Raw genomic sequence first — 27,850 nt, 5'->3', positions numbered from 1 at the left:
CTGTACAAAAATTGAAGAATATCTATTTTTGTCACCCATTAATAATAATAACATATCATTGCCAAATACAACAGTATCATAAATATAACAGATTCACGTGTTGTCTTCTAATTATAGTTGTAAATGTTGTAAAAGTCGATGATTATTTGTACTCAACAATAGTTTATGTCCATAATGTTGCATTATAATGTGTATGCTGCTGTGTAAATGTAGTTTAGTTTATTTTACACATGTGACTATATAGGGCTTCGTTACTGCTCGGTGACTTCATCGTCAGTGACCGGTCATTGAATATTCATTGAAAAGCAACGGGAGTTCTCGGTTTACGACAGAGTGCGTCCGTGCGCGTGGTGGGAACGGTAGCAAGATGGCGGCGCTGAAGGAGGAGCAGTGCTACGGACTGTCCTGTGGAAGAGTGAGCAACGGTAGCAATGTCTCCGTCTTTCACGTTAAACTCACTGACAGCGCATTGAAGGCGTTTGAGGGCTATCAGACCAGCAAGGTAAGTCACCATTTTCGGTAACCGTGACATATTTGGTTTACGTTTGAAGTCTGTGCGGGGCGGCTGTGACAGACGGTGTGAGGTCAGTCCCCACTCTGTCTGCTGCTGCGATACATTACACAGCCACAGCAGGCTGGTTGAGGCTGGCTGCTTTGCCTTGTTAAGTGTCTAGTTTACCCGATTAATACCCCTCGACTGGCCCGGTTGACTGGGGGTTGATGTTAGGTAGCTGTCGGTGTTTTGTAGCTACACCAAGACCGACTGTTGAACACCGTACTCGGTCATTTATCAAGCTCAACACTGCTGGAGAATGAACACTAGTACTTATTTCATTGTATTAGGGTGTTTTGTTGTAGTTAGCTTAAACAGTTTTAACTTGGTGCTGTTGCTAACTTGCCATACCATAATATCTACAGGAATTTCAACTTGAAAACAAAGCAACTGGCAACTTCTGTTGCCTGTAACGTTACAGATGTTTCCAGAAAGTTTGTTAAGCTGTCAAAAAATCTGGCAAACCTTGCTAGCAAAATTAGCCAGTAGCTGCCCAACACTCAATGTTAACAGCTAACGTGACCGTTGGACATACAAGCCCTGTCTTCTCGATTACTTTTTTTTTATTTTCCCCTTGTTGTTAATTTAAAGAAAGCGTTGGTTTTTGGTTAAGTATCTAATGACAACATGGTAAGCAATTTGGAAAAGTACCCAGTATTCACGCGAAAGATGGCCATCTCCTTTCCCAACCCCCTCACTGCCATTAAAGGCTCATGTTCACTTGACAGTTTTATAAGTGCGTCGAAGTTATTTAACAGTGGATTAACACATTTTCTTGTTTTTTTTTAAATGAGATGTTCATTTCAGGGTTTGGTCTCTGAAATGGCTCTGCTGTTGCTTCTTGCTTTGGCTTCTTGTGTCGCGAGGTCTGATGTTGGGCATCTAACGTTTCAGCTTTTATAAATATTTGACAGGGAAAACCTGGCAGGCAATGAGGAAAGGGCCTTACAGGACTGTAGCTGATAAGTCTGAACAATAACATTGAGACCGATAAATGGATGACTATTTATTGTAGGAACAGTGTTATTAGGGCAGACCCTCAACTCATAAAGATATTCTAATTGTAGCTACATAAATTCACTTGGCAATTTTTTTTTATTGTTTTTTGTTTAGAGATGTAGTCTGTTCTCACATTTGGGTGATTGCACTTTATTGCAAAGATTTTGCAATAATAGTTTTTTGCTATGCGGTGTTGTGCTATTGAATAATCTGATAAAAAGAGCCATTTATTTTGTCTGAAACATTAAGCCTGCAACCAGGGATATTTGTACTTCTGCATCCAACTTGCATTACTGATGGCTTTTTCAATTTTTGGCTAGTACCTCAAACTTAGCCTTGATTAGAAAATGAATCCTTGAACCAACTGAATATTTCTCAATTACAAACTAGCTTTCAAGGCTAATTGGGTAAAATTGCATTCCTATTTTGACTAAAACATAAATAAGCATATACAGTTACAAGGATTTTTACCACTGCCTTTCATTCCTAGTGGTTTTGATTCAGAATAAGTTGTTGTTTTTCATAAGGAGACATGACGATGCACGTGTGATTGTCTCAAACATCTTTGGCTCGATTGAGTGTAAATTGACAGGGCTTTCCATGAGGGGATCCCCAATTTGTAGCATAATTGTTCCACAAAGTCATGTTAAATGCACATTCTCATGCAATTTTATATTCACAATATGTACACAATTTAAGAATTTATAAGCATAACAGGGATTCTGTCGTCTGGGCTTTTTATTTGTGCCGTTGATTTATACATAGATGACGAAAGGCAAGTTGGAATCATGTTTTACAGTTAAGATGCACCTTGTATTGACTATATCCTCTTGTACAGACTTGCAGACTCGCTGCCCACTTAAGCTGTATTTCTCACTGTATGCTTACTGTATCACCTTTCCCTGTCATTTGAGTTAAAACCCTTACTCGCCGTTACAGACCAGATCTAGGCTATTAAATAATCCAACGTCTGCATGGTATAGCTGTGGGTGCTTGATTTGTGGTGGAGGTTCAGAGTAGTAGGGTGATTCAAGCATGTTCTGCACCATTTTGGGGATATTGCACCTTAGCTGCCACAAATGTTCGCATTACATTTGGGCTGTTTGATTGCTTCGGTCTATTTTAGTTGGCAATAAATTAAAACAGACATGTTAGTGATCTGACAATACAGTGTGCTTTCTCTTTTATCAGACACGAATGAGGACCACACAGAGAGGCACTGTTAGCGTGACTGTTGACAGCTTTTGTTGTGTCACAGTATCGTCACACAATCACAGATGATTAGCATACATCAAACCACCCATCTGACACGCATACACGCACACCTTCACAAATATTTCTATGTTAGGTTATGTTATGATACAAACAGGAGTGTCCTCAGCCTTACCAATGACTACTCGCATATTTAAAAGCGTATGTAACTTCAAAGACAACGATTCAAGCCCAACGATACGACCACAGAGCAGTGTAAATATATTAATCCCCTCAACTAACATGGAGCACATGTGCACAAGCTCAGATTGATAAAAATATATTTAGTTTTGCTAAGAAAAACACGTGTTCAGAGATATCTATTATGTTTGTTACATGACCGATTAACATCAATACAAGCTTTGAGCTTCTTACTTTCTTGTTTTTCTCTTAAGTCAGGAAATATCTACCCTAAGCTTTATGAAAAGGCTCAGTGGGAGAAATTCAAGCTATATTGCATTGTCTTCACTTCTCCTGTGCTTCAGTGGAGATATTTAGCTAGTTGCTCTTATATTAACCACTGTAGGGTTTAAAATGTCATTTATTATTAAGAAATTAAGGGTTAATTCTTATCACACAAGACGACACTCCAAATTTGAGTTTATATTGCCTTCGGTGTGGCTTGGGGTATCTTTTATGGGGAGCTGAGGCCCCTCCGGTGCTCCCTCATAATTCAAACACTGGCTGGCACCCAACAGCAGCTGGGAACTAAGTGAAGGAAGAGGAAGAGAGCTACAGAATAATGCAGGCCTTTTTCAATGTAAAGGTTATGGTGTTGCCAAGGATGTAATTGGGCAAAGCTGATAAGGATTTATGATTCCAATTTTGCTATTGTTTAACTGGAAATGTGTATACTCTGACGGGCAGCTGCTCTTTATAAGGAAGCTAAAATCCATGGCATGATCGCTTTGATAAATCATAGAACTTAGCTAACAACAAACATGTATAAACCTGAACTCTTAATTGTGCCAATATAAAGTCACTAAATTCCCCTACGTTGTAGAAGAACAAGACACTAAGCTAACCAAAGTCTTGGCCCAGATGCAAAGCTAATTCAGTTAAGTGATCCAATATTCAATGTTACTGTACTAGAAATGTATCAAACATTCAGTGAATGTTTTTGCAAGTACATTGTGCAACAGCAGTCATCAAGTAGCACTACTTCCTGTATGAGACGTGACTGTCAGCTGGTTCCTCTGTTGGTACGTTTGAGGACAGAGTGAACTAGAGCTCCTGCTGTGGGACTGGCAGCCCAGAGACTCACATTTTCTTCTTTTACTGGCTGTGACATAAGCAAGGAAATGAGTAAGGCTGCTCGAGCGTCATCAAGCTGCAGGTTATGGAGAGTACAGATGGAAGTTTATAATCCTGTCTCTGTTGTTACAGCTGTATTGGAAAACACTGTTCCAGTTTGAATATTAAAACATTTTGTTGGCCCAAGTCACACCTTTTTTCTTGGGTGAGGTAATGGCTCAGGGATTATAAACTGGGAGTATGAAATTTTACATTCTTAAGGTTATGCATCACAGAAGTGGCACCCATCTCGTGGTTGGCAATTGATTCTGTGTTGCATTTATATGTTCAGCCCTGGCATGAATATAACGATGCAGGTTATCATGATGTATCGTTTGGTGACGGATGATGCCTGTCAAATTATGGCGGGGCAACACCAGACTGGAGAATTGTTGATTTGCTCAAAAGTGTTTTCTGAAAACACATTTTCTTTAGTTGAAGGAGATGTAAAATAGGTTGTTTGGCTTTGAAATAAAGGTCCTTAACCACCAAGCCGACGGTCAGTCGTCGACCAACGTCGGGGCCATCGGTGAGCGCCCTAGTTTTGCGGTATGTCCACTACGCCACTCTGATTTGCTGTTCTCATTCAAGTGAACGAAAAGAGAAACGGATATGAGGAAACAAGCAAACGACTAAGGTCAAGAGGGCACACGCAGTCTTTTTTTACATTTTTCATCTTCATCTCATCTGATCATTCCAATACTTGGATATTTGGACAATGATATGGCCATCTGGAATGAAGCGAGGTGGTGAGCGAGAGTGGTGTGAAAATGGTCGGCAAACACTTTGTTTTAATGTGTCAACGGCTTGTATGTCTGCAGTCTTATTTCTTTTGGTTTGAATGTTGAATATACCCCTGCTGGTATATGGAGTTATTTCTTCTCACGCAGGCACAGAACGTACGTTCTAGTTTGCCGTTGGCTGTAGTCTACTTGCATTGTGTTAAAGTGCAACTTTTTAGCCAAGACGTGGTGCGACGCTACAGTCGCCACTAGTTCTTTGATGTCTGTTAGGTGTGTCTTGGCCTTAAGTCTCTCCATGGTAGATATCCTCAGTATTGTTGGATGAGCTTTTCACATTGACACCACAGAAAGGGGGTATGATTGCATCAGGTGGATTCTCTGATTTACTCAGCTTGCACTTTGGTTGCTTTACCAGGTAAACCTTTTGACCTCCAGGTATGAAATGAAAAAGAGTCCATTGCAAGAGGTTTTTGTGCGGATGATCAATCCCTAGTAAATTACTTGACAGGCTATAGGCTTCACTATGGCGGTCAGTTTACACCCAGTCAGTTTTTGTTCTTGTGCTTGGATGCAATCTACCTCCTGTCTTGGACCCCTATGGGAATGGTATGGGAAGTAATGGACACTCGGTTGGGATTTTGTTGCTTGACGCTGGTCAGCCTGTGCCAGTACTATGGTTATTTAAGGAATGCTGACTCCCCACTTTCAGCAGATCACGTGACACTGCAAGAGATGACCATAACCACAAAGGCCAAATATGACTCTAAATGTCATAGTGTTCGTCTGCCCTGTGGCAGTGATGCCACAAGTGACCATGTCAACCTGGTGTCACTGCACACTGAACAGACTCTCTGACCTGCTGTGTCTTTTCTAATAAATCAGCCAGTGCAGTCTTTGGTCCACAAAGATACTTTGCATGTTGTTTTTGACCAATATTGGAGCACTATGATGCTTGAAAACGGGTATAAGTGTAAAATTGACTGGAGCCAGAGAAACAAGTTTATGCACATAAGCATTGTATGCATATAGCCTTCATACTTTTTTTTTAAAGGATGTTATATCACTCAGTAGGGGATTGACAATAATGAATAAATGCTCAGACTTGATGTCTGAAAGGTAACTGCATCAATTCAGAAAACTTGAATTGGGCCAAACCTTGAAGGAATCTCTTGTAAGTCAATGATGCTTCTCTGTATTTAAAAATACTTTTCTTTATGAAAGGAGATTCCTCCTTTTTTCTTCTAATACAATCTCTCATTGTGAACTATTTCTTAGAGTCCTAGTGTTTATCTTTCTTAGTGTTGTAAGACACTTAATTTTACATGGTAATCGCACTAAGAAAACTAAATCTCTGATGTCAAGACTGAGACAATGTACTGTATATTTTTATTTATTTAATATACGTTTATTTAATAATATTATTTGCAATGATTCATGCGCACTGTGTATTGAGTGGGGACACCCAGTACCATTTTAGACTTGCACAGCGTGTGGCACGAAGTGCTCTTTGCACCTCTGAAATCCTAGACAGGTGGAACATCTCATCAGTGTGACAGTGATGCAACTAAACACCTGACAATTTGGGTGCTATACCCATAGCGATTTAAACGTGGCTATTCCTGTGTGCATCTACTACAAAACAAAGAAATCCTTTGGCAGTGCAGTAGAGGGGGTGTGTGTGTGTGTGTGTGTGTGTGTGTGTAGATATATTTTGTGTGAACCTGGTTTATATAAATCTGTATTAGGAAACTGGTAATATTCCATGAATTACGTTTCTTGTAAACTCCTAGTTTTCGTTTCTTTTTTGCATTTTTTTAAAGTGAATTCAAACACACATACTCTTGTCATTGGGCCATTTAATAAGAGCCTTGGGCTTGTTTTCAGTAAGGTTTCAGGGAGATTATGGCATATCTGATAAATCGTATACCCAATAATACTTGATTAACGTAACATTTTAAAATTAAAATACCAACATCTGTTTGCCGAGGAAGTTTACTAGTTCAATCCAGTCTTTACTTGCTTATTCTCAGTTCTTAAGAATATATTGGAAAACGTTTGGCATGTCAAGGACTTTAAAAAAGTAATTAAACTTCATCTGCTGAGGAAGATTGTGTTCTACAACCAAAAGCTCTAAATTGGTTAATAAATGTACTGTTGTGGTGAGATTGTTTTGCCAGTTATTGTATCTAAGGTGAAGAGTGAACTTTCAATCTAAAGTTTAGAAACCTTATTTGAAACCTTTTTATCTATATAAAGGAGTTGTGGAGTATCGTACCCTGATTATTGCTGTAATGTTAGATATTATTTGTGTGGCTGATGTTGGGCCATGAAGTGTACATGCTGATTTATGTAAAAATATGACTAGATTCTGTGTTACAGTTGAGATCCATGTTGCTGTAATTTTATTTATCTACATTTGCTTTGTTAATACTGCAAAGAAGTGAAGTATGAAACGGACGTGAACAACATTTATCAGCAGTTCAGATTTAGCACTGGCTGCAAGTCCATGCCAGGTCCAGCTGATGCTCATTCTGTTGCTGGTCGGCAGCTTGTGGGAACATCCACAGCCTTGTCATCGATCGATGGCCAGGACCCGTACTCTGTCCCAAAGGTTAGCTCTGTGGAACATTCTGGGCTCAGGTCCCAGAGAATAGTGACATGTCAGCAGCCCATTCAAATGAACAGGCTGAGGGTAGCACTATGTTAGGTAGTGCTGGGATGGGGGATGGGGAGGGCAGAGGGTGGGAGTGCTAAAACTGGTGCTGTGTTAAACATTGCAGGGGTAAACCAGGGAGCGTGGCTCCATGAAAGGTCTGGTGTTCCTCCATAGGCTCTGAGTGGTCAGAACTCAGAACAAAGTAAAACAATATTATACTGTTGGTAAGATAAATGAAACGGTAGCTTTCTTCTTTTGTCTGAGTCTAATTGTATTTGTTTAGGCAAAGAATGGTTATGCAATGTAAATTGCTCTTCCAGAGTTCACTGTGTTCTCAATCTCTGATATCATGTATGGCAATACGGTAGTCAGTAATGTCCTCTTATGTCGTGCACTACATGGTAGTGTCAGTATTTTCTAACCCTAGGCTGCGTTTACACTGCAAGCCTTCGTGCTCAATTTTGATTTATTGCTCTGGTCCAACTTTGATGTTTGAATGTTCACATTGTTTTTCAAATGAGGCCTATATCGGATTCAAGTGTGAACTGGTTACTGTCGAGAACTGACCCACATGCATAAAGATGTCATACGTGGCACGCTGTCGTACAGAAGTAAACGTGGCAGTCACTGAAGTCGGCATTTACAATTTCAGTTATAAGTTGATGTGCAGCGGGAGCCAGCCCATTTGTGAGCAAATAACAGGAATGAGGAGAAAGATGGACAACTTTGTAATTATGGATTTTTTTTTTTGGACACAAAATGGACACAATCCACCCAATAGTTGTTGAGACATTTAAAAAAACATGCAAATGTCCACATCATAGTGGCGCTAAAGGAAAAGATCTACATGTAAGATTGGTAGGTTTCTCAGAATCCAGCATTTCTAGCGAAGCCGTTAGGCCTTAAGTGTAAGTAAATCTTGCAATAGACTTTGTGTAGGATTTGCATGGCCTCTACATCTCTGACATGAACACAATTATTTATTTGTTCGAATGCAGTTGTCTCCAAACGGCGGTAAAGGTGTAAGGTCTGCATAACGTCAATGGTCAAAGTTACCTTTTCAATGAATAGGCCTATACTGTATGGATTTAAGAGTATACACAGTTCATACTTTAATGTGGAGCACATGATTGGTTGGTTGTGTGTAAATGTGAAAAAGTGTGCTGCTTCACTTGCAGCAAAACTTTCAGAGGACATAGGCTGACCAGTCTTTGTATGCATGCTCCAAATCTCTGGATCAGGATCAGGCAGGAATACAAAGCACTTTGTGTCTTTAACAGGCTTGACCTCCCTTGAACTTTTTGCTCTCTCGCTTGATCACATTTGATCCACTTTAAAGTAGCACCAAGGAAGAAAAGTAAAATAGCTTCCTACAATCCTCTCATATTTCACAATTTGTCTCCTTGTTGGTAGAATTTCCTAATAATAAAATGTTTCTGAAAACAATTTATATTCATAAACAGCTTCTGGTGTCACGAACCCTCTTAAATATACAGTTTAGGTTGTCTTTGCAAAGACGGATAGTTTTGGCTTGCAGCTTTCTGTGTGTACAAAGAGTCTGGCGCTCACAGTAGCTGCCTTTTTGTCTTTAGCCTTAGCATCAGCACGTTAGCATCGATTAGCATAGCGCCAATGTTAATTGTGTTTTTTTAAATACTGGTGTATCACTCTCATTCTGTGTAATCTATGTTAGGGGAATGAAAGTGCTTTGGTCTTTGATATACTTGAAATGGAGAAACTGAAACTAAATGTGGAGTTATAAGAAATCCAATGATAAACCAATAGCATGGGGTAACCCCCAGGACAGTGGATCTGATACTGAAACAACCGAAAGTGAAGTGAAAACCCTGTTCAGCTCTTCCTCTTCTGCTGCATTTCCAAAGCGGATGTAACTTGCAGGAGATCATTATTCTGCTGATTGTAATTCAATATATTAAATTGGTCATCTTAACTTGCACATTCTCACTATCCACAGTATAAAATGTGTTTTTTCAAGTTTAAAATTGTATTTTATGCAACTTTCAGTTGCACTGGATTATGTGTTTTTGTACATTAAACATGGTTAATTTAATAGATAATGCCTAACTGTAAACTTGATCAAATAGGCCTACTTTAATTCATTAAATGTTTTATTTTATAAGCATTTCTCATAGATATAAGACATCTGTAGCCGTTATAAATTATGTGTTCTTTAATAGGAAGTAACCACTGAAGCAGAAGTTGTAGACACTGCACTAAAATTCGGCTGCGTTTGTCTCCATGATAATGAATTGAGCTAATGCAAACTTAAAATTGTAAAATCATAGCTTTGACTAGAAAATGATATTGAAATTGTAGTTTCTCTGTGGCGTACATCTTTTTTTAAACAAAGGTTTTTATGTGGTTATATGTTGGACCATAGCTAAAAAGGAAAAAATTATAATTTATGTTGGCATAACTATTTATGAACTGATGGTGAATGCCTAATGTAATGCAATTATTTGTACTCCTGTTGTCTTATTGAATACTCATACTTAAACATATGTAAGCAGTTCATTATTAGAACCTACAAGATGGATCTTTTCTGGAAATTTGTCAGAATATTTTTTTTAATTGTGTTTATTTAACAATGCTGTTATTTGTCTTTCTTTCATAGGTCCTGTCATCACGGCCATTGATCAGGTTTAATGGAAACCAAGGGGTAAGAACATCTCTCTCTCGCGTTCTCTCTCTCTCTCTCTCCTCACTGTCTCCCCTGATGCAATGCATACAGTTTTGTTTGCATTAATAGAGATAATGCAACTAATAGCTTTTTTGAACCTCAAACACCAACCGACGCAGATACTTTTTCAAACAGACATGTGATAATGCCAACATAGGTCTCAGCTTCAAGCTAGCTATTTTTCTTTCCCCCCCAACGTGACACTTCAGTGCCATGTCTTAAAGGTGTCGGCCTTAAAGAGCAGCAAGAAGGATGCTGGCAAAGCTGCTCCGACTGTAATGATGTACTTTTTGCCATATGTGTCATGTGCTGTGTCAACATTGCTTGATCTTAATGCACTATTGTCACTGAGACATGATAAGACATTGTTTCCCAGCCTGCCTTGCTCCTGAACACCAGTTTGTTTTTATTTTGCTTTGGGTCCTGAATGTGCCAAACGTCAACATCTTTTGCATGGCAGGAAAAATTATTTTTGAAATTGTCATTTCCAAACACATGTTTTGTGTGTTTGTTTAAATTCTAGAGTGATTTGAGGGACTTGATGCCTCTTTATCTCATGGAAATAGGATCAGATCAAAGGCTGCTCTCTGTTGTTGGTGTCCCCCTGTCTAGTGTCAACCATTTTTACTATCACCAATAGGAACAGCACTAGTAATAAAATGGCTTGAGACAGAGCAGACTTGAAGGTATAATATATATCTAATATTCACCACCGCAGCAAAGCTTAAGTTACCTCTGCCTGCCACTGTCTGCCTTGCCTCTTTGCTGCAATAGGGGCACGCCAATAAATGCACACGGTAGGCTAAGTGAAGGAACAAATCTAGTAGCAATAAAATAGATCGTGTATCGTTTTTATATCCTAGACTGCAAGAAACTGTGCCTCCCTTTCTGCAGCTGGTATCTGGTTGTTTATGATAATGACAAATCTCACACTAGGGTGCCAGTATTTGCTATATGAGCAATTAACTGTCCTCATGAAGACAATAAACATCCCCATGCTCACACGCAGTCTCTGCACAAGCAACTGCTTCCTGTATGGGCAAAAGGCAGGATTTGCATGCGTGAGCTGGCATCGACCGACGGTGCTCTTCTGTGCTGGCAAGTTTCGGTTTAGTTTAGCATCCATCATTTAGGGATTTGCAAAGAATTTATTGCCTATCAATCTTTTTTACAAAATGTTGTCATTATAAGCTGCTTGTAGGCATTACGATCAACATGGTCACTATGCCTCCAATAGCAGGATTTCTAGCGTCTCTATTCTATGTCTTGACCTCTATCTTAATCCTCCATTCTTACAGATTAATTTTCAACCCTACTGCTTACTCTGCACACAATGCCTTTTGTGTGACGCGTTTGACACTAGCTTATCATAGGTCATCAAATATGATGTAAAATGTTTGGCATCAAATTGAGAAATGCAGGTTGAATATCTGTCCTTGGCTCAGATGTGTGATTAATTATTAACCAATTGTGGCCTGCTACACTAGTCAGCATCTAAACTTCTGCTAATTTCTCAATTTTCTGAGGAGGATCGTTGTGGTGTTTACTCTAAAGTGCTTCCTTGTTTAAGATTTAGAGTTGCCACATCCCCAGATCTCAGCGATGACATTGGGAAAATGTTATTACTCATCAATAACATGATAGGCAAAACTGCAACAAGAAAGAAGTTCTACAAAACCTTAGATCTGAGACCTAGCTTTTGTTTCATTTTGAATTGCTTTATTTGCTGCTTTTTTAATTTATTTATTTTAATGATGACACAGCAAGAACATCGAGTTGAACCCATTATATTGGCTCCCCCCCCCCCCCCCTCATTAATCATTGAATAAAATGTGCAAATTCCCACTTTTAGAAAAGGGTAAAAGTTTGGAATATATAACAAGAACAGTGTCTTGTTTACATTGTGACCTCCAGTTACATTTAATTCTTAAAGTTGTCACTCGTATCTAAGGACAAGTGAGCAAAAACTGCTTACAGACAGCTGCACTCACATTTTAGCACGACACCTGCCAACACTTCATTCTGTCCATGCTGCAGTGTAATAAGCACACAGCTTGTTGTTCAAATGTATTTTTAAGGCTTGATGTGTTGCTAAGGGAATCCACTGCTTTCCAAACTCGTCGATAGACCTCGGGCAACAGCAGCAGCCAATTTGTCCAACATTCATTGTTTGGTGTGCAAGCTTTCTTGAAGAATTTGTCTGGAAGATATTATTTGATCATTGTTGTATCTGTGTTTCTGTTAAACTCTATGATTACTACTTTTGCTATAGAAAGTCATTATTTAAGCATCCTCTAGGATTCTTGACACATTTAATGCTGCCATCCTGTCAATACTTTTGTGTAAAATTGGGAACAGGGCAGTGCATAACACTGCAATCCTGCACAGAGCCTGACTCCATCTTTCATACTCTTTCCATTAATGATACTTTATCACCAAGTAGAATCTTATTAATTGTTTTATCTCCCTTTTTTTTTAGCAGGCCTTAAAATGTGTTGAGAGCACAATGCATATGTGATATGTAAAGTCATCAGATAGGTAGACCTGATGTGTTTTAGGCTGAAAAGTCAAATAAAGCATGTATTTTACTGATGCAGCACGCTCAACGTGGAGGAGTATCTGTACCGTTGAGATCAGAATGCTAGTGAAAAGTGAGAAAGTGGCTAAATTACAGAGCAGATGGCCTGGCTGACACAATGAGCTCCCATATTCATTCACTCATATTCATTCATCTGGTACAGCTCTCTCTGGGCTCTGACAAAGTGAGCACACGCATAGCCAGTTATTTCATCTTTTTTAGACAGGAATGTATTTAAATACTAAAACGGATGAAAGATGCAAAAATGTTTTTGCAGACTGGTGGGGTGGGGGGGGAGGGAATTCAGGATTTAAGTGAGGCAACAGATACGTGGGCTACATAAAACATGTATGACAGGAAAAACCTCGACATGGTCTGTGAAGCCGCCTGTATTCACTCTCGTGTTCCTCCTGTACATTTCAATACGGCTGTTGAAGATGTCATTATGCGTAGGCCATCGTTGAATGTATGTGGTTAAATACCCATCATACATCCGGCACCATTGACACTAGTCGACCCTTATCCACAGCTGTTTGTCCATTTAGCATGTTTAATTGGTGGCAGAGGCAGTCGGGGAGAGAGAGAGAGAGCGCTCCCTGTGAATGGCTTTTCAGCCTCGCAAATCAACAGATTAGATTAGTTTGGTTTTCATCTCACTTTTCATCTTTTTTCTTTTTGTCTTCCACAAGCCAAAGACCACGGACAAACAAATCCAGCTCAAAGCTAAACCTTAAAGCTGCCTACTACAATTTGTTTATCAGATACATTTTAATTTACTTAATTCATACTACGGTGGCATAACAATAAAAGGTTTGTTTAGTTTTCGACAATCAATTCGGGATTACAAATGCAGACTGCTGACTAGTTCTCTTATGCAGGAGCAGATTGTACAATCCATGTCAAGGGGCAGCTCGTCATTGAGCTCTTTACAGTTTTTTCTGCTTTTGACAGAAAGAATTAGGTGACATGAAGCAAAGCACTTGAACAGTCATCCCTTTGATGTCGTCTTTGTGTGTCAGGCCTTGATTTGGATTTTTTTTCTGTCTCTTTGCACTTTTTCTCTCCCCTGTTCTGTAAGAGGACATGCGTGGGGGTCGACCCTCTCCAACGACCCCAGCATTAAAATAAGCATTGTTTGCTAGATGCTATACAGAATGAGAAAATGAGGCTAGCTGCAGGCAGAATAAGGAGGGGGCGGTTGGAACACCTGTTTAAAATCCACTTCCACCCTTTTTAAAAGAAGCTTTATAAAGGGGATTATTACTTGTAGAGATGGTGTGTTTCGTTGTCAGTCCCTGCCCTTCATCCAATGTGGAAAGTAATCGCTCCATGCTCTTTTAAAGTGTGCGCCTGCCTTTTTCCATTGCTCTGTTTTGTCTAGGTTTTGTAGCAACAGCAGGCCAAAGCGCTCAAAGCTTTGATAAACCCTTTAAAGGATGCTGTTGCATGCAAAGTTTTTAATTTGCAAGTTAAACAGATTTAAATGTAGTTTTTTTTGTATTTCCTAAGAGGAGAAAGCGGTTAGGTTTATAAAATGTTACAGTATCCACTGCTAGATTATCCCTGTTGTGTTCAAACCCCTCGAGATGCACCCTCTAGTTTTCAAGGAGTGTCCTCGGACACAAACGAGGACATACAATTTCAAGCATCAAAATTAAACGCCTCACATCACATTTTTATATATACACTTATAACTTTACAGTTAAATGGCTTGCCATACACAGCCGGTCTCAACGTGCACAAAGAGACTGGTGTGTAGTCTAGATGCACGTAAATAAAAACTAGAGAAAAGCCCAACTCTCTAACGAAACTGTACTTTTTCATGGATGAATAAGTTCATGTATGCGTGTCGTGATTTCAACACTCGCTCGGGTGTTTAACCGTGAGCCATTTGTTGTGGAGGAGCCTCTTTCATCCTCTACAATATGAGTCAACTGAGTCACTCCCCTCCTGTGCCTTTTTTTTTTTTCTTTCAGTCAGTTCCTCCTGCCTCTTAATCATCTCTGGATACACGCACTCAACCGATCTCCTCTGCATGAATATCAGCTAGGTGTCTATTAACCATAGAATAGGACAGTTTAACATACATTAAGTGTATTCAAACGGCCACATCATGTTTTACTATAAGTCTATGAATATAATGTGGTTTTTATAGTGGAGATGGAGCAGTGTGTGATGTTGAGCATTATGAATCACTGAGAGCGCAGGTCTTCCAGGAGGGCTAATAATAATAATACATTTGGTTTATAAACCCCTTAAGTTACACAATGACACTTTACAAGAGGAGATAAGACAGCCTATACATAATATGATAGTCTTACATCTATGGACATTGTTTTTGTTTGTGTTTCTTTGGTCAACGGAGCTGAACTGCCTACAGTCTGACTGCATTTCCACTGAAGAAGCAGCCAGTGAGTCACAGGCTGAGCCTCTGATCTAGGTTAGGTCAGTGCCAATGAGCTGCTCACTGGTCAAGAGGGCCTGTACTGGGGATCCAAAACCATCTAATTCAGCCATCTTTTGTTACCGTGGCTCAGTGTGATGCACAGTCCTTGGCTGGATGGATGCTCATGAAAACAGAGCTGAGCAGGGGTTCAACCTACCAGACCCTCGTTGAAACGCATCCCTGTGCCTTAACTTACTGTTGGTCTTGGACTACTTTGAACTGCCAGTTTTTCTCCTTCAGGAATTAATTCACTTGTGGATACACATCCTAATGATGGGGTGTGACATTTATTTTGAGGTGGAATCAGTTACTCAAGTGGCAAGGCAATGTTTCAGTGTCACCCTCCTCTCTCTCACGTTTCTCTCTTCTCTCTAGGAAGATTACTGGCATGCCTCTGCGCACTGCATTAAAATGTGAACTAATTCCCCCAAGTGCAAGATGTATTTTAAAGCAAAAATGCAGCATCTGCATCCCAGTTGTCATTTGTCAAATTATTTCCAACAAATTATCCAGTAGCTGTGTGATTAGAGGTTTGCAGACTTTGGTCGACAGTAGCTAACTCCCCACTTCCTCTGTAGTCTTCCAAACGTAACCCCTGTAGTGTGTGTGTGTGTGTGTGTGTGGGGGGGGGGGGTAATTCTGGGGGTGGAATAGGATGTTCATAACTGTCGAAGGCCAGACACTGCAGAAATACCTATCATAGTTCTTCTGGTATAGTAATTTACCTGTGGTTCCTCCAATCGCACGTTGGAACACAATTAGGAACACTCTGCAGTCTTAGAAATGTGTTTTAGTTGGTTTTCAAAAAATGCCTTGGGCTTACTGCAGATCTTTCTAGTCAGAACCAGGTTTTCAATGAATGCAGCACTGGCATTTGTTTACTGAATGCCTCGCAAAGAAAAGTAATTGTTTAGCGCTATAGATTTTGAAGGTTTTCAGACACAAACACTTAAAATCTCATGTTGATTCTTCTTCTTTTTTTTATATGTTCATGTTTTTCTTCTTTTGTCTTCAACAGAAAATTTCAATACCACGGTCAGAAACTTCCAGTGAACTGCAAACGTTTACTTTCTACCTGTCACATGTGGGCAGAGATAACCCCCAGGGCAGCTTCGACTGCATCCAGCAGTACATCACCAGGTGAAGGCTGAACACTGAAGCTCACTCGCTTTCACTCCTCTCTAATTCTAAAACTGATTCACTGACTGTAATGTCAACGTTTATATAAATTGTGGTGGAGCATTTAGATACTGTCTTTAAGCTCTGTCTAAATAATCAACAGTCTTTGGACTGACTTACCTGATGAGTGTTTCCAGGTACACAATGTGTTTGTTTAACATAGTTGAGACTTGAGGTAATTCGCTAAGCCCCTCACTGATGCTTAACAGACGCATCTGATGAATACGATTGGGACTTTGGCTCAAAGTAGCAGCGACTCTTATGGAAAAGACAACCCTGATGTTTATTATATTGCAATACACTGGTATGACGTACCTGCTATTTATTTTTAATAAAACAAATTTGAAAAGGTGACTCAGGCAAATGACACGCAATGTTAAAATCATTTTTTTTAATTATTATAATTTATTTACTTTTTTAACAATATGTTTTTGCAAATGGTGCACAGTTTCAAAATAAAATTCTAAATAGCAAATGTGCACTTTTTGTTTTTGATTACATTTAGGACAAACTTTTTAATGCAGTACTGCAAGTGTTATGATGTAGCAGTTACAGCGACACAAGACCTGCTTACGGTTTCTATGCATTAATCTTGTTCTGCACACTTTCAATGGCTGGACATGTGCAAGACTGACTGCTGACTGAATCAGACTAATAGGACCAGAAAAATAGGAAGAAAGTAGAGAAATCAAATGGGGAAGAACAAGAATCTTCTGCCTCTCTGACCGTCAAGTTTCTTACCCAATTATTGTGAAAATATTTTTAACAAGTGGGTCAGGTAGAGTTCATCCACATCTCTGACTGGATCCTAATCAACCTTGAGTTGCAATCTAAAGCCAAAATGACAGAGCTCAGCTTCCACTGACTGCGCCAGCACCATCTAATTTTCTGCCAAATCCTCACCGAAGTGAAGAGGAATCAAAGAGCCGGAAAGTCAGGAAAGAATGGGATTTGATGCTGCAGTGAGCCGTACTGTGGGAACACACAGTTGGATGGAAATTGAAAAAATAATAGTTGTTCCCCCAGGGTGTTTAATGGATCTCATCTGGGCAGGAATGCACAGTGAAGGGATGCTTTATTGCAAATAGTGAGAGATTTAAGGTTAATGCTGAGAATTAACTTGTAGTGGTGGATTTGTGTTCAGTAAAGTAGCATTTCTTAATATACATAACATGATATTGTCTTATTTCCTGTCTATTCCAAATAACAAATCGAGTAGCTCCTTTAAAGTAAGTTATTCCTCTCCAATCCTTTCCATTCTCTTTTTATTGAAGCTTCTGGTCCCTCTATCCCCGTCTTCCTCGCTCACCATCTCCTCTTTGTTTTTGCAGTGAAGGGAGCATTCAGCTGGATTGTTTGGGTGGGATCCAGGACAAAATTACAGTATGTGCCACAGACGACTCCTACCAGAAGGCCAGGGAAAACATGGCCCAGGTCGAGGAGGAGACTCGCAGTCGGAGTGCCATCGTCATCAAGCTTGGGGGAAGATACGTAGGTGAGGAGACATGGCACAGAGCAGACCACCAGACGTGCAGCGGTCAGACATTTTCTCTGTCACGGACCTGCAAACACTAGCATTGAATAACTCTTCTTATTTTGGTTGATGAGAAAGAGGTATGTTTTAAACACCATAAAGGTATTGGGAATTAACAGGCATGAAGAGACTAGAAGATTCTCTGTGCCCTGCAAACAGCCAAATAGCCGATGTGTTTGTGTAGCCTTTCTCTCCTGGTGAATGGGTTCACGTTGCACCAGACAAGTTGTTTGGGTCTGGAGCTGAATGGCAGAGGGCCAGCATGCCTCATCTGTAACCAGGACTTTAGCTGTTTGTCCATTGAGGAAGCAACCAACATCAAATTCAATAATGTGCCAGATGCACACTGATCCTCTTTCTCCATAACCCCATGATTGTAATTTACACCTTTTTTTTTTTTTTTTTTTTTAGAGGTAGCGAAATGTCCCCGAGCATAACGCATTAACTTTGTGACTTCTTGATTGGGTCTTTGACCTGCGCTATAAAACACATTGAGCTCCAGCTGCAGTAGAAAACCACAGCAGCTCTGCCTCGATGCCTGTAAAGAACGAAATCCAGTGTCAGCCTATTGACTGTTCAGCAGTGAGTCAAAAAATGTCTAGTCCATGTGTGCTGTGAAGCCAAACGGTGTTTCAGTCTCAGTAGAAAGCAAAACAATATTCAGTCTGAATCATGTGGAAAAGGTCTCGGTGGGAGAAGGAGATAATAGCTGATGTTTGTAATGGAAGGTGAGTTGGGGCGGACGCGGCAGCAGTAAAGATCAGTGCGTGAAACATCTTTTGTGAGTCATATGCAAGTTCCCTTAGCTATTATCAGTCACTGAGATAAAAGATGTTGACAGAATATATTTCTTGCCAAGATTATAGTTATTTTCTGTTCTTAAGCAAGCATTGACTGCCAGCCCTGAAGTCGCTTCGGTCCTTTTCTACCAGCACTTCTGTTGCAGTGCTAGAGTGTCGTACTAAATTCCTCCTGTGATTTATTCTCAGTAATAGTAAACTGTACAAACTAGTTTTTTCTTTAATAGATCATTTAGTCTATCAAATACAAAATTAGGATTCTGTGTTGGAAGAAAATAATGTGACATTGACAACTTGACTATTCCTAATCCAACTTTTTTAACTCTTCACTTCTGTTCCTCCTACACACCTCCAGGTAAGAAGGTTCAGATACGGAAACCGGCACCTGGCCTCTCAGACGTCGCCCCGCTACGGAGGACATCTCGGCCTGTCATTATCTCTAGCAGTACGCTAAAGAAGGGCACACCTCAGCACAGGCCGCTCAGAGAGCGCCTCACACACCTGCTGGCCCTCAAGCCTTACACGAAGCCTGAGCTGATCCTCAGGTTGCAGAAAGATGGCCTCTTGCCATTAGACAAGGACTCCCTGGATAGCTACCTGCAACAGGTTACACACACACATTTATTGCCTTTTGTTGCCCTTCAGCAACCGCAGAGGCAAGTAGACTCACCCATGCCTCTTTCTCATCTCCCAGGTGGCGAACATGAATGGGAAAGACAACACCTTCACATTGAAGGACGTTTTGTATAAGGAGATTCAGAAGGAATGGCCAGGCTACACAGAAGGAGACCTGCAGCTTCTCAAGAGAATCCTGTTTAAGTAAGTCAGACGTGTGGATCATGCTTATATCAGTCTACTGTCATCTAAATGGTCAGTTATTTAAAATAAAAAATGATTCTGTGCACTTGAAGTTATGTAATGCAAGTATGAATGTTTAAAACCAACCTTTTCTGTTGGTTAGACTGGCCAGTGTATCCCAAGGAAGTTGTGTGTGCTCCACTGAATTTCGTGGTGTTTTTGTTGACAGCATGAGCTGCTGGCCTTCTTCCCAGTGGAAAAATGTTGTTTCTCAGGATCTGGGACACTAAGGAAAACCAGGCTCCCAGCTCACTATATATAGACCAGGCAGGCAGCAATGCTCCGGTGCTCGGTTTGTGTTGACGTAATGGACTCAAGAATAGCTCCTATTCTCAATGATGAGCTTAGTTTTACCTGTGGTGTGACTATAAAGGCAGCAACACTGAGTGACCAGAAGAATAGAAACCCTTAATGCAACGCAATAACACTACAACAATACTTCCTTATATATTTACCTGAAGTGTCCAGCTTTTGTTGAGACTGCTACTGATATCGTTGTGTGGTATGTTTTGAGTTGTATTGGGCTTTTGAAAGATGTTTCAGGTATTTTGTCCACCACACTATAATAAGGACATTTAATAATACTTTTTATAGTACTTGTATTGCATTACAACATTTATTTTATTTATTTATTTCCTGGCCACTTTGTAATTCCTGTTTTGTGTGCATGCTTGTAGTTTGTTTGTAAAAGCACACACACTTGCACCCTATTTGTGCAGCCGTAGTTTGACTACACTTTGAGCTCTGTTGGAGTTTATCAGCTGACTAGCAAACATAGCCTCCCAACTAATACCGCCTCCCCCTCCCCAGCTCCTCCAGAGTTTTGAGCTAATGCGGTCAGTCACGCAGGAGTAGCACAGCAACACGATTGGAACGCACATGATGCAACAGTGTTCCAGCACATGCTGATCCGTGTGTGAGGTGGCACCCGTCCAAGGTTCAGCCACATCGGTCGGCCTGCTGTCTCACTCGTAGCTCTCCTGCCTGTCTATCTGACTGTCCGCACGCACGCACACTCTGATTGAACTAGGGTGGGGCATTGACAGGACTCTGTGCACCCAACTGCCCCCTTCTGATACAGCTGTGACAGCAGCATCTCTGCTTGTGCAAAGTGCTCTTTAACATGTGAAAATTATAATGTCATGTTTGTTGAAGGGGCTTCTTTGTTCGCATCGATAAACCCTTTAAACCAGAGCTGGAACTGTCTGTTCAAGCTAATGTACTAAATTCAGATTTAGAGGTGGAGATTTTGGAGAAAGATAATAAAGATCTTATTGCAATATCAATAGGAAATTTCAACTTTACTTGTGTGTGTGTGTGTGTGTGTGTGTGTGTGTGTGTGTGTGTGTAGGTGGAGAGTCTGAACATAACTGTACAAAAGCTCCAAAAAGAAAATTTACACTAATGTATTGTGAAAAAGCAACCAGATGAACAAGAAATCCACAAGGGCTAGCATCTGATATTATCATATGTGTATTATTAACATGATATTCACTTTTTAAGTATCAGGGTTATCGTCAATACCGGTATATCGTGACAATCTCACACTCCTCCGCTCCTCCGCCTTGTTACCAGTGACTGAAGCTGTTGTTCTGCACTTAAAGGATTTCACCGATTTGTAGCTGATGTACTTGCAAGATTCTTGCAGTTCGGAGTTGTAGCCTCATGATTGTTTGATAACAAGACGGGGTCAACAGTTTTTTTTTTTGACTGATTTAATCTGATAAATAATGAGGTCAGAGTTTATTGCATCGTAATCAAGCTGAGGCGCTGTCGTTCACACCTGACACTAAGATGGTTCTTGGCTCTGAATACAGGTGTGAACATTGCACAGTTACTTAAGCCTTGTTGTGGAAGTGTTCAGGGATCTAGTGGTATGAAAACCAGTCGTGCAGTAGGTCCCTGATCCTGTTGAATGACCACATAGTCGACCTTGTAGTCTGATAAACCTCCCAAACAACATCCATACCCAAAGTGAGCTGCAGTACCATATTCTGTCTCTCTCGCCTTCTCTCTGTCACTGGAGTGTCGTGCCACTTTCTCACTCTCCTTGAACTAGCTGCCAAAATGATTCAACCATTAAATAAACATGCAGACATGTCTGTGGAGTACACACATTCTTCTGTAGAGAAGAAAATACAGCGGAATTGGACTATTAAACTGGTATGACACTTGTAAACAGATTTAATGACTGATGTGTTTTGCTATACATTTTTCCACTGCAAGTGTGCGGTTATGATAAAGTGCTGCTTTTGTCAAGTAGGACCTCATTTGCTCTGTTGTTCATAGCTACCCACTCGGCTTCACAAAGCAGCTGTTGTAACTTGTTTTTAATGTCCACATGCATCTATAGAATTAGTTTGTGACTAATGAAATGGCAACTGCGTAGTGTGTAATTTTTGCTCGAGTGTGTGTTAAAGCTCTCTGGGCACAAATCGCCATGAGGCCTTCGATTTGCAATCAGATCTAGATGAAGCCTCTGAGATAGAAATGGTACGTCGCCTCAGCAGGTAGACGGATGGATAAAGTAGTGCTGGTATGCAGGTTTTGTGTAGATAACTTTTTGTGTGTCTTGTGTTCATCCTTGCGTGTGTGTTCACTCTCTTAGGAAACAGAACGCTGCCCCTCCACTGGACAGCCCGCCCAAAGAGCAGACCGGCAGCTCGCCATCTCAGGTGAGCTTCCCGTTTCCTCTTCTGCTTCTATCGTCACTTCCACACACTTCCTTATCCTTAAACTGCCACACTGCGCTCACCAGTTTACCTCCAGCCTGCTAACTGGGTTGTCCCTGCAGTCTGGTAGTTTCAGGTATTTCCCAGGGAGGGTTTTCCTAGATTAGTCTGGCTCCCTCTAAACTTAGTTGTGTCTGTGTTGCGTTTCCTCTCTGCCTTTTCAGTGAATTTCCTTTGCCGAACACGTTTTCTGAACTGGTTCCACTTAACCAGGATTACTTACCAATTGTTGTTGGGAGGTCTCCAAGAACCCTTTTAAACAAATATTATACATTTGCAGTAGTACTAAAGCTTAGTTACTCAACCAAATGGTCCCAACTGTACACCTCATTGCATAATTAACTGTTCATATGCCTTGTCCCGCTGCTCTTTTTCTTAAGGTCATTGCCAACTCCATAGTTTACCCATTGTTTACACTTCCATTAAGTAGAGGGAGGTGGAGCTGCTCTGTTTATATTAATAGCTCCTTCCTCTCAGGTTCTTCTCACCTCAGACACCTACTGTATGACCCTTCCTTTCCGCGCCCTCCCTCAGTAAACACAGTACACAAACACACAGTACCCCAGGCTCTTTTGGATTCATTGGTATTAAAGGAGAACACCACAGCAGGTAAAGCTGTGTGTGTGTGTAAACCTATGACGGGTGATGGATGGTTTAGGGAGAGCTGCAAGGCAAACAGGGCAAGACCATGTCCTCACAAAGACGGATAAATGCAAAAATAACTTCCGCCCTCGCTAGCATGTTCAAAAAGGGGATTTCTTTTCTCAGTTTAGCGTAGAAAGTCTCAAGAGCCTTGCAAACGGAGCTCCTCACTGTTTTCATTGTTACAGAATCCCTGTCCTGTTGGGTCAGCCAAAGACATTCGGTGTAGGCGTGGTCAAACAGGGCCCGTCTGTAGTTTAATCCCTGGTGTTGTGAAATAACTGCAGTCATCATATCTGGATCCTCTTTCTTTGAACTCCTTCTTCTGCCTTCTCCATCCATCTGCTTGTACTAGTTCCTCTCCTCGCTACACTCCCTTTGCCCTCCACGGCTCAGACCATTTTAGTTGGATCTAACCTGGACTGCACTTTTCCTCTCGCTCTCTCTGAGGTGAATTGAATTCATATCGAACCGTATTTTATGTTCTGCTACTAAAACTGCTATTTCTCTGCCAGAAACGGCCGGCTGCTGACTTCACCGACCCTCTTGCAAACAAAAAGCCCAGGATATCACACCTCGTCAGCAAGGCTGCAACAGCCCCAGTGAATGGCAAGCTCAGCTCCTCCAACGGGAGAGGGGAAGCAGGTGGAGCGCAGGCAGGTGGAGCGCAGGCAGGTGGAGCGCAGGCAGGTGGAGCGCAGGCAGGAGTGGCGGTTTCTGTGTCAGATGCCGGCATGACGTCCAGCTCCCAGCAGCTCCCTTTGCTGGACATCCCTCGTCCTTTCGAAGCACTGTCAGATGTGAGCAATGACTCCAGCCACAACGGGAGAGATTGTGACTCTCAGGAAACCGCAGTGTCCGAGAGGCTCAGCCAATCTCCTTCGGTGTTCTCGGCCCCAACGATGCTCCACGCGCCCAGCAAATCTCCTTCGGTGTTCTCGGCCCCAACGATGCTCCACGCGCCCAGCGTCGCAACATCATCTCCTGCACACGCAGCAGCCCCGGATGGCCCTCGGGACAAGAGTCCTTCATCCTTCAACAACAAGTCCAAGAAGAAGTCAAAAAAGCATAAAGACAAGGAGAAGAGCAAAGACAAGGAGAGGGTGAGAGAAAAGGGACAAGAGAAGGAGAAGGAGAAGGAGAAGGAGAGGAAAAGTCGCGGGGAGCGTGTGCCTGAGCCTAACCGAGCCTGTGCGATGAGCCCAGGAAACCTCAAAAGCAACAGTATTCCACATAAAAGCACAGGTAAGAGCAACACACACACACACACACACACACACACACACACACACACACACACACACACACACACACACACACACACACACACACACACACACACACACACACACACGTGTCGTCCTTTTTCTTCTGTACAAAATGTCTTCTTCACTAAATTAAGTTACACAGCACCAGAAGGGAGGTTTCTGAATAAAAGTAGTACTTTATATGTGGATCAACACCAGTTAGTCATCACTGAGTAGGTGCTGTGTCATGTGATCAGTATGTGACTCACTGAACAGAGACCCCTGCTGTTCAACGTTATGCCTTCAATAACCTCAAACACACGCCTGTGAATGCAGATGACTTAAACAATAACATAATAATTCTCTTTTTGGTGGTGTTGCCTTTTCAGGTTTCACACAGACTCAATGTATTCAGAGTAATGTTTTTGTAACTGTGACTTTGTTTCAGATCTGAATGGGATGTGCAACAGTACCAATATTCCTTCATCGTCACCTGAGGTGGCAGACTATTTATTGTGAGTATTTAGCGCACTTGTCTTGATTTTGACATTTTAAGACTGTTGGTACCTCTCATAAAGTCTCCCTTAAACAACCGTTGCTCTTGTCACTTGAGCTAAAGGCCTGAAGAGGCTTTTATGTCATGTTGTGACCTTCTCCCTAAGTGTCTTTATTTGTTGTTTCCCTCCTAGGAAGTACATGGTGATCGGCTCTCCGGAGCAGCGTCAGAAGTATAAAACCGATTTCAACGCCGAGTACAGCGAGTACCGGGGTCTGCATGCTCGGATAGAGGGCATCACCCGGCAGTTCACTGTGCTTGACAACGAGCTCAAACAGCTCAATCAAGGCACAGATAAGTACAAGGTAGATCCTCTAAACCTACCAGACGCAAACTGCCATTTCTGTTTTGAATCTGTTGTATTCATCCCTTTTTATCTTCTGTGGTCTCTCTCTCTCTCTCTCTCTCTCTCTCTCTCTCTCTCTCTCTCTCTCTCTCTCTCTCTCTCTCTCTCTCTCTCTCTCTCCACAGACAATCCACAATCAAATACTTCAAGAGTATCATAAAATAAAAAAGGTACGTTTAAGTCCCACTATAACAGAGAGAGAGATATAGATAGATATATATATATTTTTTTTTTATACTGAATATATATTTTTTTTTTTTATACTGTATATATATATTTTTATATATTTTTATACTGAGTGTCTATGTCTATGTCGTATAGATATAGATATAGATATAGATAGATATATATATTTTTTTTTTATACTGAATATATATATATTTTTATACTGTATATATATATTTTTTTATACTGAATATATACATAGAGTGTCTATGTCTGTCATATATATATAGATATAGATAGATAGATAGATATATATATATATAGATATATAGATAGATAGAGATATATATAGATATAGAGATATATAGAGATATATAGAGATATATAGAGATATAGATATATAGATATAGATATATAGATAGAGATATAGATATAGATATAGATATATATACATACATACATACATACATACATACATACATACATACATACATACATACATACATACATACATACATACATAGACACTCAGTATAAAAATATATATACATAGACACTCAGTATAAAATATATATATAAAAAGTATGGCTTAAAGTATGCAAGTAAATTATCAGATTGTGACTCTTTTTCATGTCCCTTGCAGACTAATCCAAACTATAGCCAAGAGAAGAACCGCTGTGAATATCTACACAACAAACTGGCACATATAAAGAGACTTATTGCCGAGTACGATCAACAGCAACTTTAAAAGTAGTTATTACACAGTGTTTACCTGTTGTCTCTGGAAACCAAGCAGATAAAGGAAAACTCTGGACTCCGCCTGTGCTACAAAAAAAAAAAAAAAAAAAAAAAGTTCTCATGAAAGATGCCATGAAAGGAGTATTCCCCTCATTTGGGGCCAAAGGCTCTGATGAGGACTCAGCAGGACACACAATCTTTTTCTCTTTCCTTTCTTATTTTATTTTTTTTCTGAAGATGGGGGTGTGCCTGGTGTGGCCGGGTCCGTCTGTGTAGTTACAATGCATCCAGAAAAAAAAGGTTCTGTGTGGCTTTCTTTTTCTCAACAGCCCTTCCTGCTTAGAGTGCACAGAGGTCTGAAAGAGTCAAACGTGGAAACTTTCCCGCTTTCTTGGGAGATGATTCAAATAATCGTTCCTGCTTTTGAAACTGGAGGGACGGGGGAGGGGGGGGGACGCCGACACTGGGATGAAAACTGCAGATTGTGTATGCCAAATGCAACTAATTTGTTTTTGAGTAATGAAATGATGCATCAGTTTCCCCCCATATCAAATGGTTATGACGTTGAAGTTATTTTTCCTTTTTTATTTATTTTTTGACACTTAAATTGGGGGGGGGGGGGGATTGAGTCTGTTTTACACTCCTCAATATCAGTACTTAAAGCTGTCTCTTCTTTTCTGTCCTCGCATCTTGAATGTCAGCCAGTATTTAATTCAGAAGCTGCCTTGCCCATCGAATTGTCAGTCTGTTGGCGTTAATCCTATTTTTCTCTTTTGAAGAGATGCAGATATAACTTTTGATTAAATCAAGACGATGCATCTAAATGCACACAGTCAGACGCCGGTTTGTGCGCTCGGCTTTTCTTTTCTAAAATAATGTGCAGATGTCTTAACAGAGGGGACATGTGTGAAAGTTTCCATTCACTCTCTGAGCTGTAGATTTCCTCCTCACTCAGTCATCAAGCTGCGCTGCTAGTTCATCGGTTACAGCAGTGGTCTTTAGTTCTGGTTTATTATAATGTATCAATGGAAAACTATATTCAGCTCTTAATTGGTTGTCTTTCCAGTTTAGGTCATGATGGCTTTTTGTAGCAATAGAATTATTCAAAGTTATCTGAAGAGTTCATCGTCGGCTCTACTCTTCATCATGCTTCAGAAGATCCTCAAATTGTAAGATGAAGCAGACGGGGGGTGTGGATCTGCAGGCTTTTTTCCTTCATCTTAAAAAAAAAAAAGTGGTTTCATCCACAGATTTGATTCCCGTGAGTTACCATTATTGTCCCCCTTTTTTTTTTTTTTGTTAAAATAGTGTTTACAGTGTCTTTAAAAAGATCAAATGTTGAGTTAAGTCTGCTCCATCGACCCACGCGTTAGTCCATCGAGACTGTTAAGATGAAGCCATCCTTGATCATCTTCCAGGTGGAGGCGCATCACCTGCGACCAGTTTTTGCCTTTTTCCAAATGTGATGTCAGATATTCACGGAGGTTGACCTGAAATCTATTTTCCTGGGTCAGCGCTCCACTCTGAGAAGCGTCGCGTCAAGACGTGTCCACTCGACGTATCTGAAGACGAACTAGAACTGCTGTATCGGAACTTCACCTGACAGACGAGCGAGTCGACTTCAGTCAGCGAGTGCATTTCTGATATCGATCTTTTTATGTGAATATGAAAAATCAGCACTTTTTTTCCTGATCTTGCTGTTACCCGGGGGTTTTGTCCAAATGACACTTTCTCTTTGTCCATCAGAGTGCATGCTTTATGAATGTGTTAAAATGAACAGTCTTTGTATCTTTACTTGAAAAAAAAAAAAAAAAAAAAAAAACTGCCCAAGGA

At 40.6% G+C, this 27,850-nt stretch overlaps 1 protein-coding gene across 1 annotated transcript; it reads left to right on the top strand.

Annotated features, from left to right (window-relative positions):
* The first annotated feature begins 317 nt into the window (after positions 1 to 317).
* On the top strand, positions 318 to 27,850 carry ell (elongation factor RNA polymerase II). Its single transcript, XM_029429283.1, has 12 exons — positions 318 to 502; positions 10,131 to 10,175; positions 16,239 to 16,360; positions 17,731 to 17,894; positions 19,089 to 19,339; positions 19,428 to 19,552; positions 22,200 to 22,266; positions 23,481 to 24,210; positions 24,661 to 24,727; positions 24,902 to 25,073; positions 25,240 to 25,284; positions 25,923 to 27,850. Exons 1-12 carry the CDS (start codon positions 368 to 370, stop codon positions 26,025 to 26,027), a joined length of 2,028 nt encoding a protein of 675 aa, XP_029285143.1. The 5' UTR covers positions 318 to 367; the 3' UTR covers positions 26,028 to 27,850.

Source organism: Cottoperca gobio, chromosome 4 (genome assembly GCF_900634415.1).
Source record: "Cottoperca gobio chromosome 4, fCotGob3.1, whole genome shotgun sequence".
Lineage (NCBI taxonomy): Eukaryota > Metazoa > Chordata > Actinopteri > Perciformes > Bovichtidae > Cottoperca > Cottoperca gobio.
Note: the sequence above shows the minus strand (reverse complement) of the source record. Positions and strands in the feature narration are given on the sequence as shown.

Coding starts and splice junctions, on each gene's coding strand:
- ell (XM_029429283.1), top strand. CDS start 368: ATGGCGGCGCTGAAGGAGGAGCAGTGCTACGGACTGTCCTGTGGAAGA. Junction 17,895..19,088: donor GCTTGGGGGAAGATACGTAG/GTGAGGAGACAT, acceptor ACACACCTCCAG/GTAAGAAGGTTCAGATACGG. Junction 19,553..22,199: donor CTCAAGAGAATCCTGTTTAA/GTAAGTCAGACG, acceptor TCACTCTCTTAG/GAAACAGAACGCTGCCCCTC.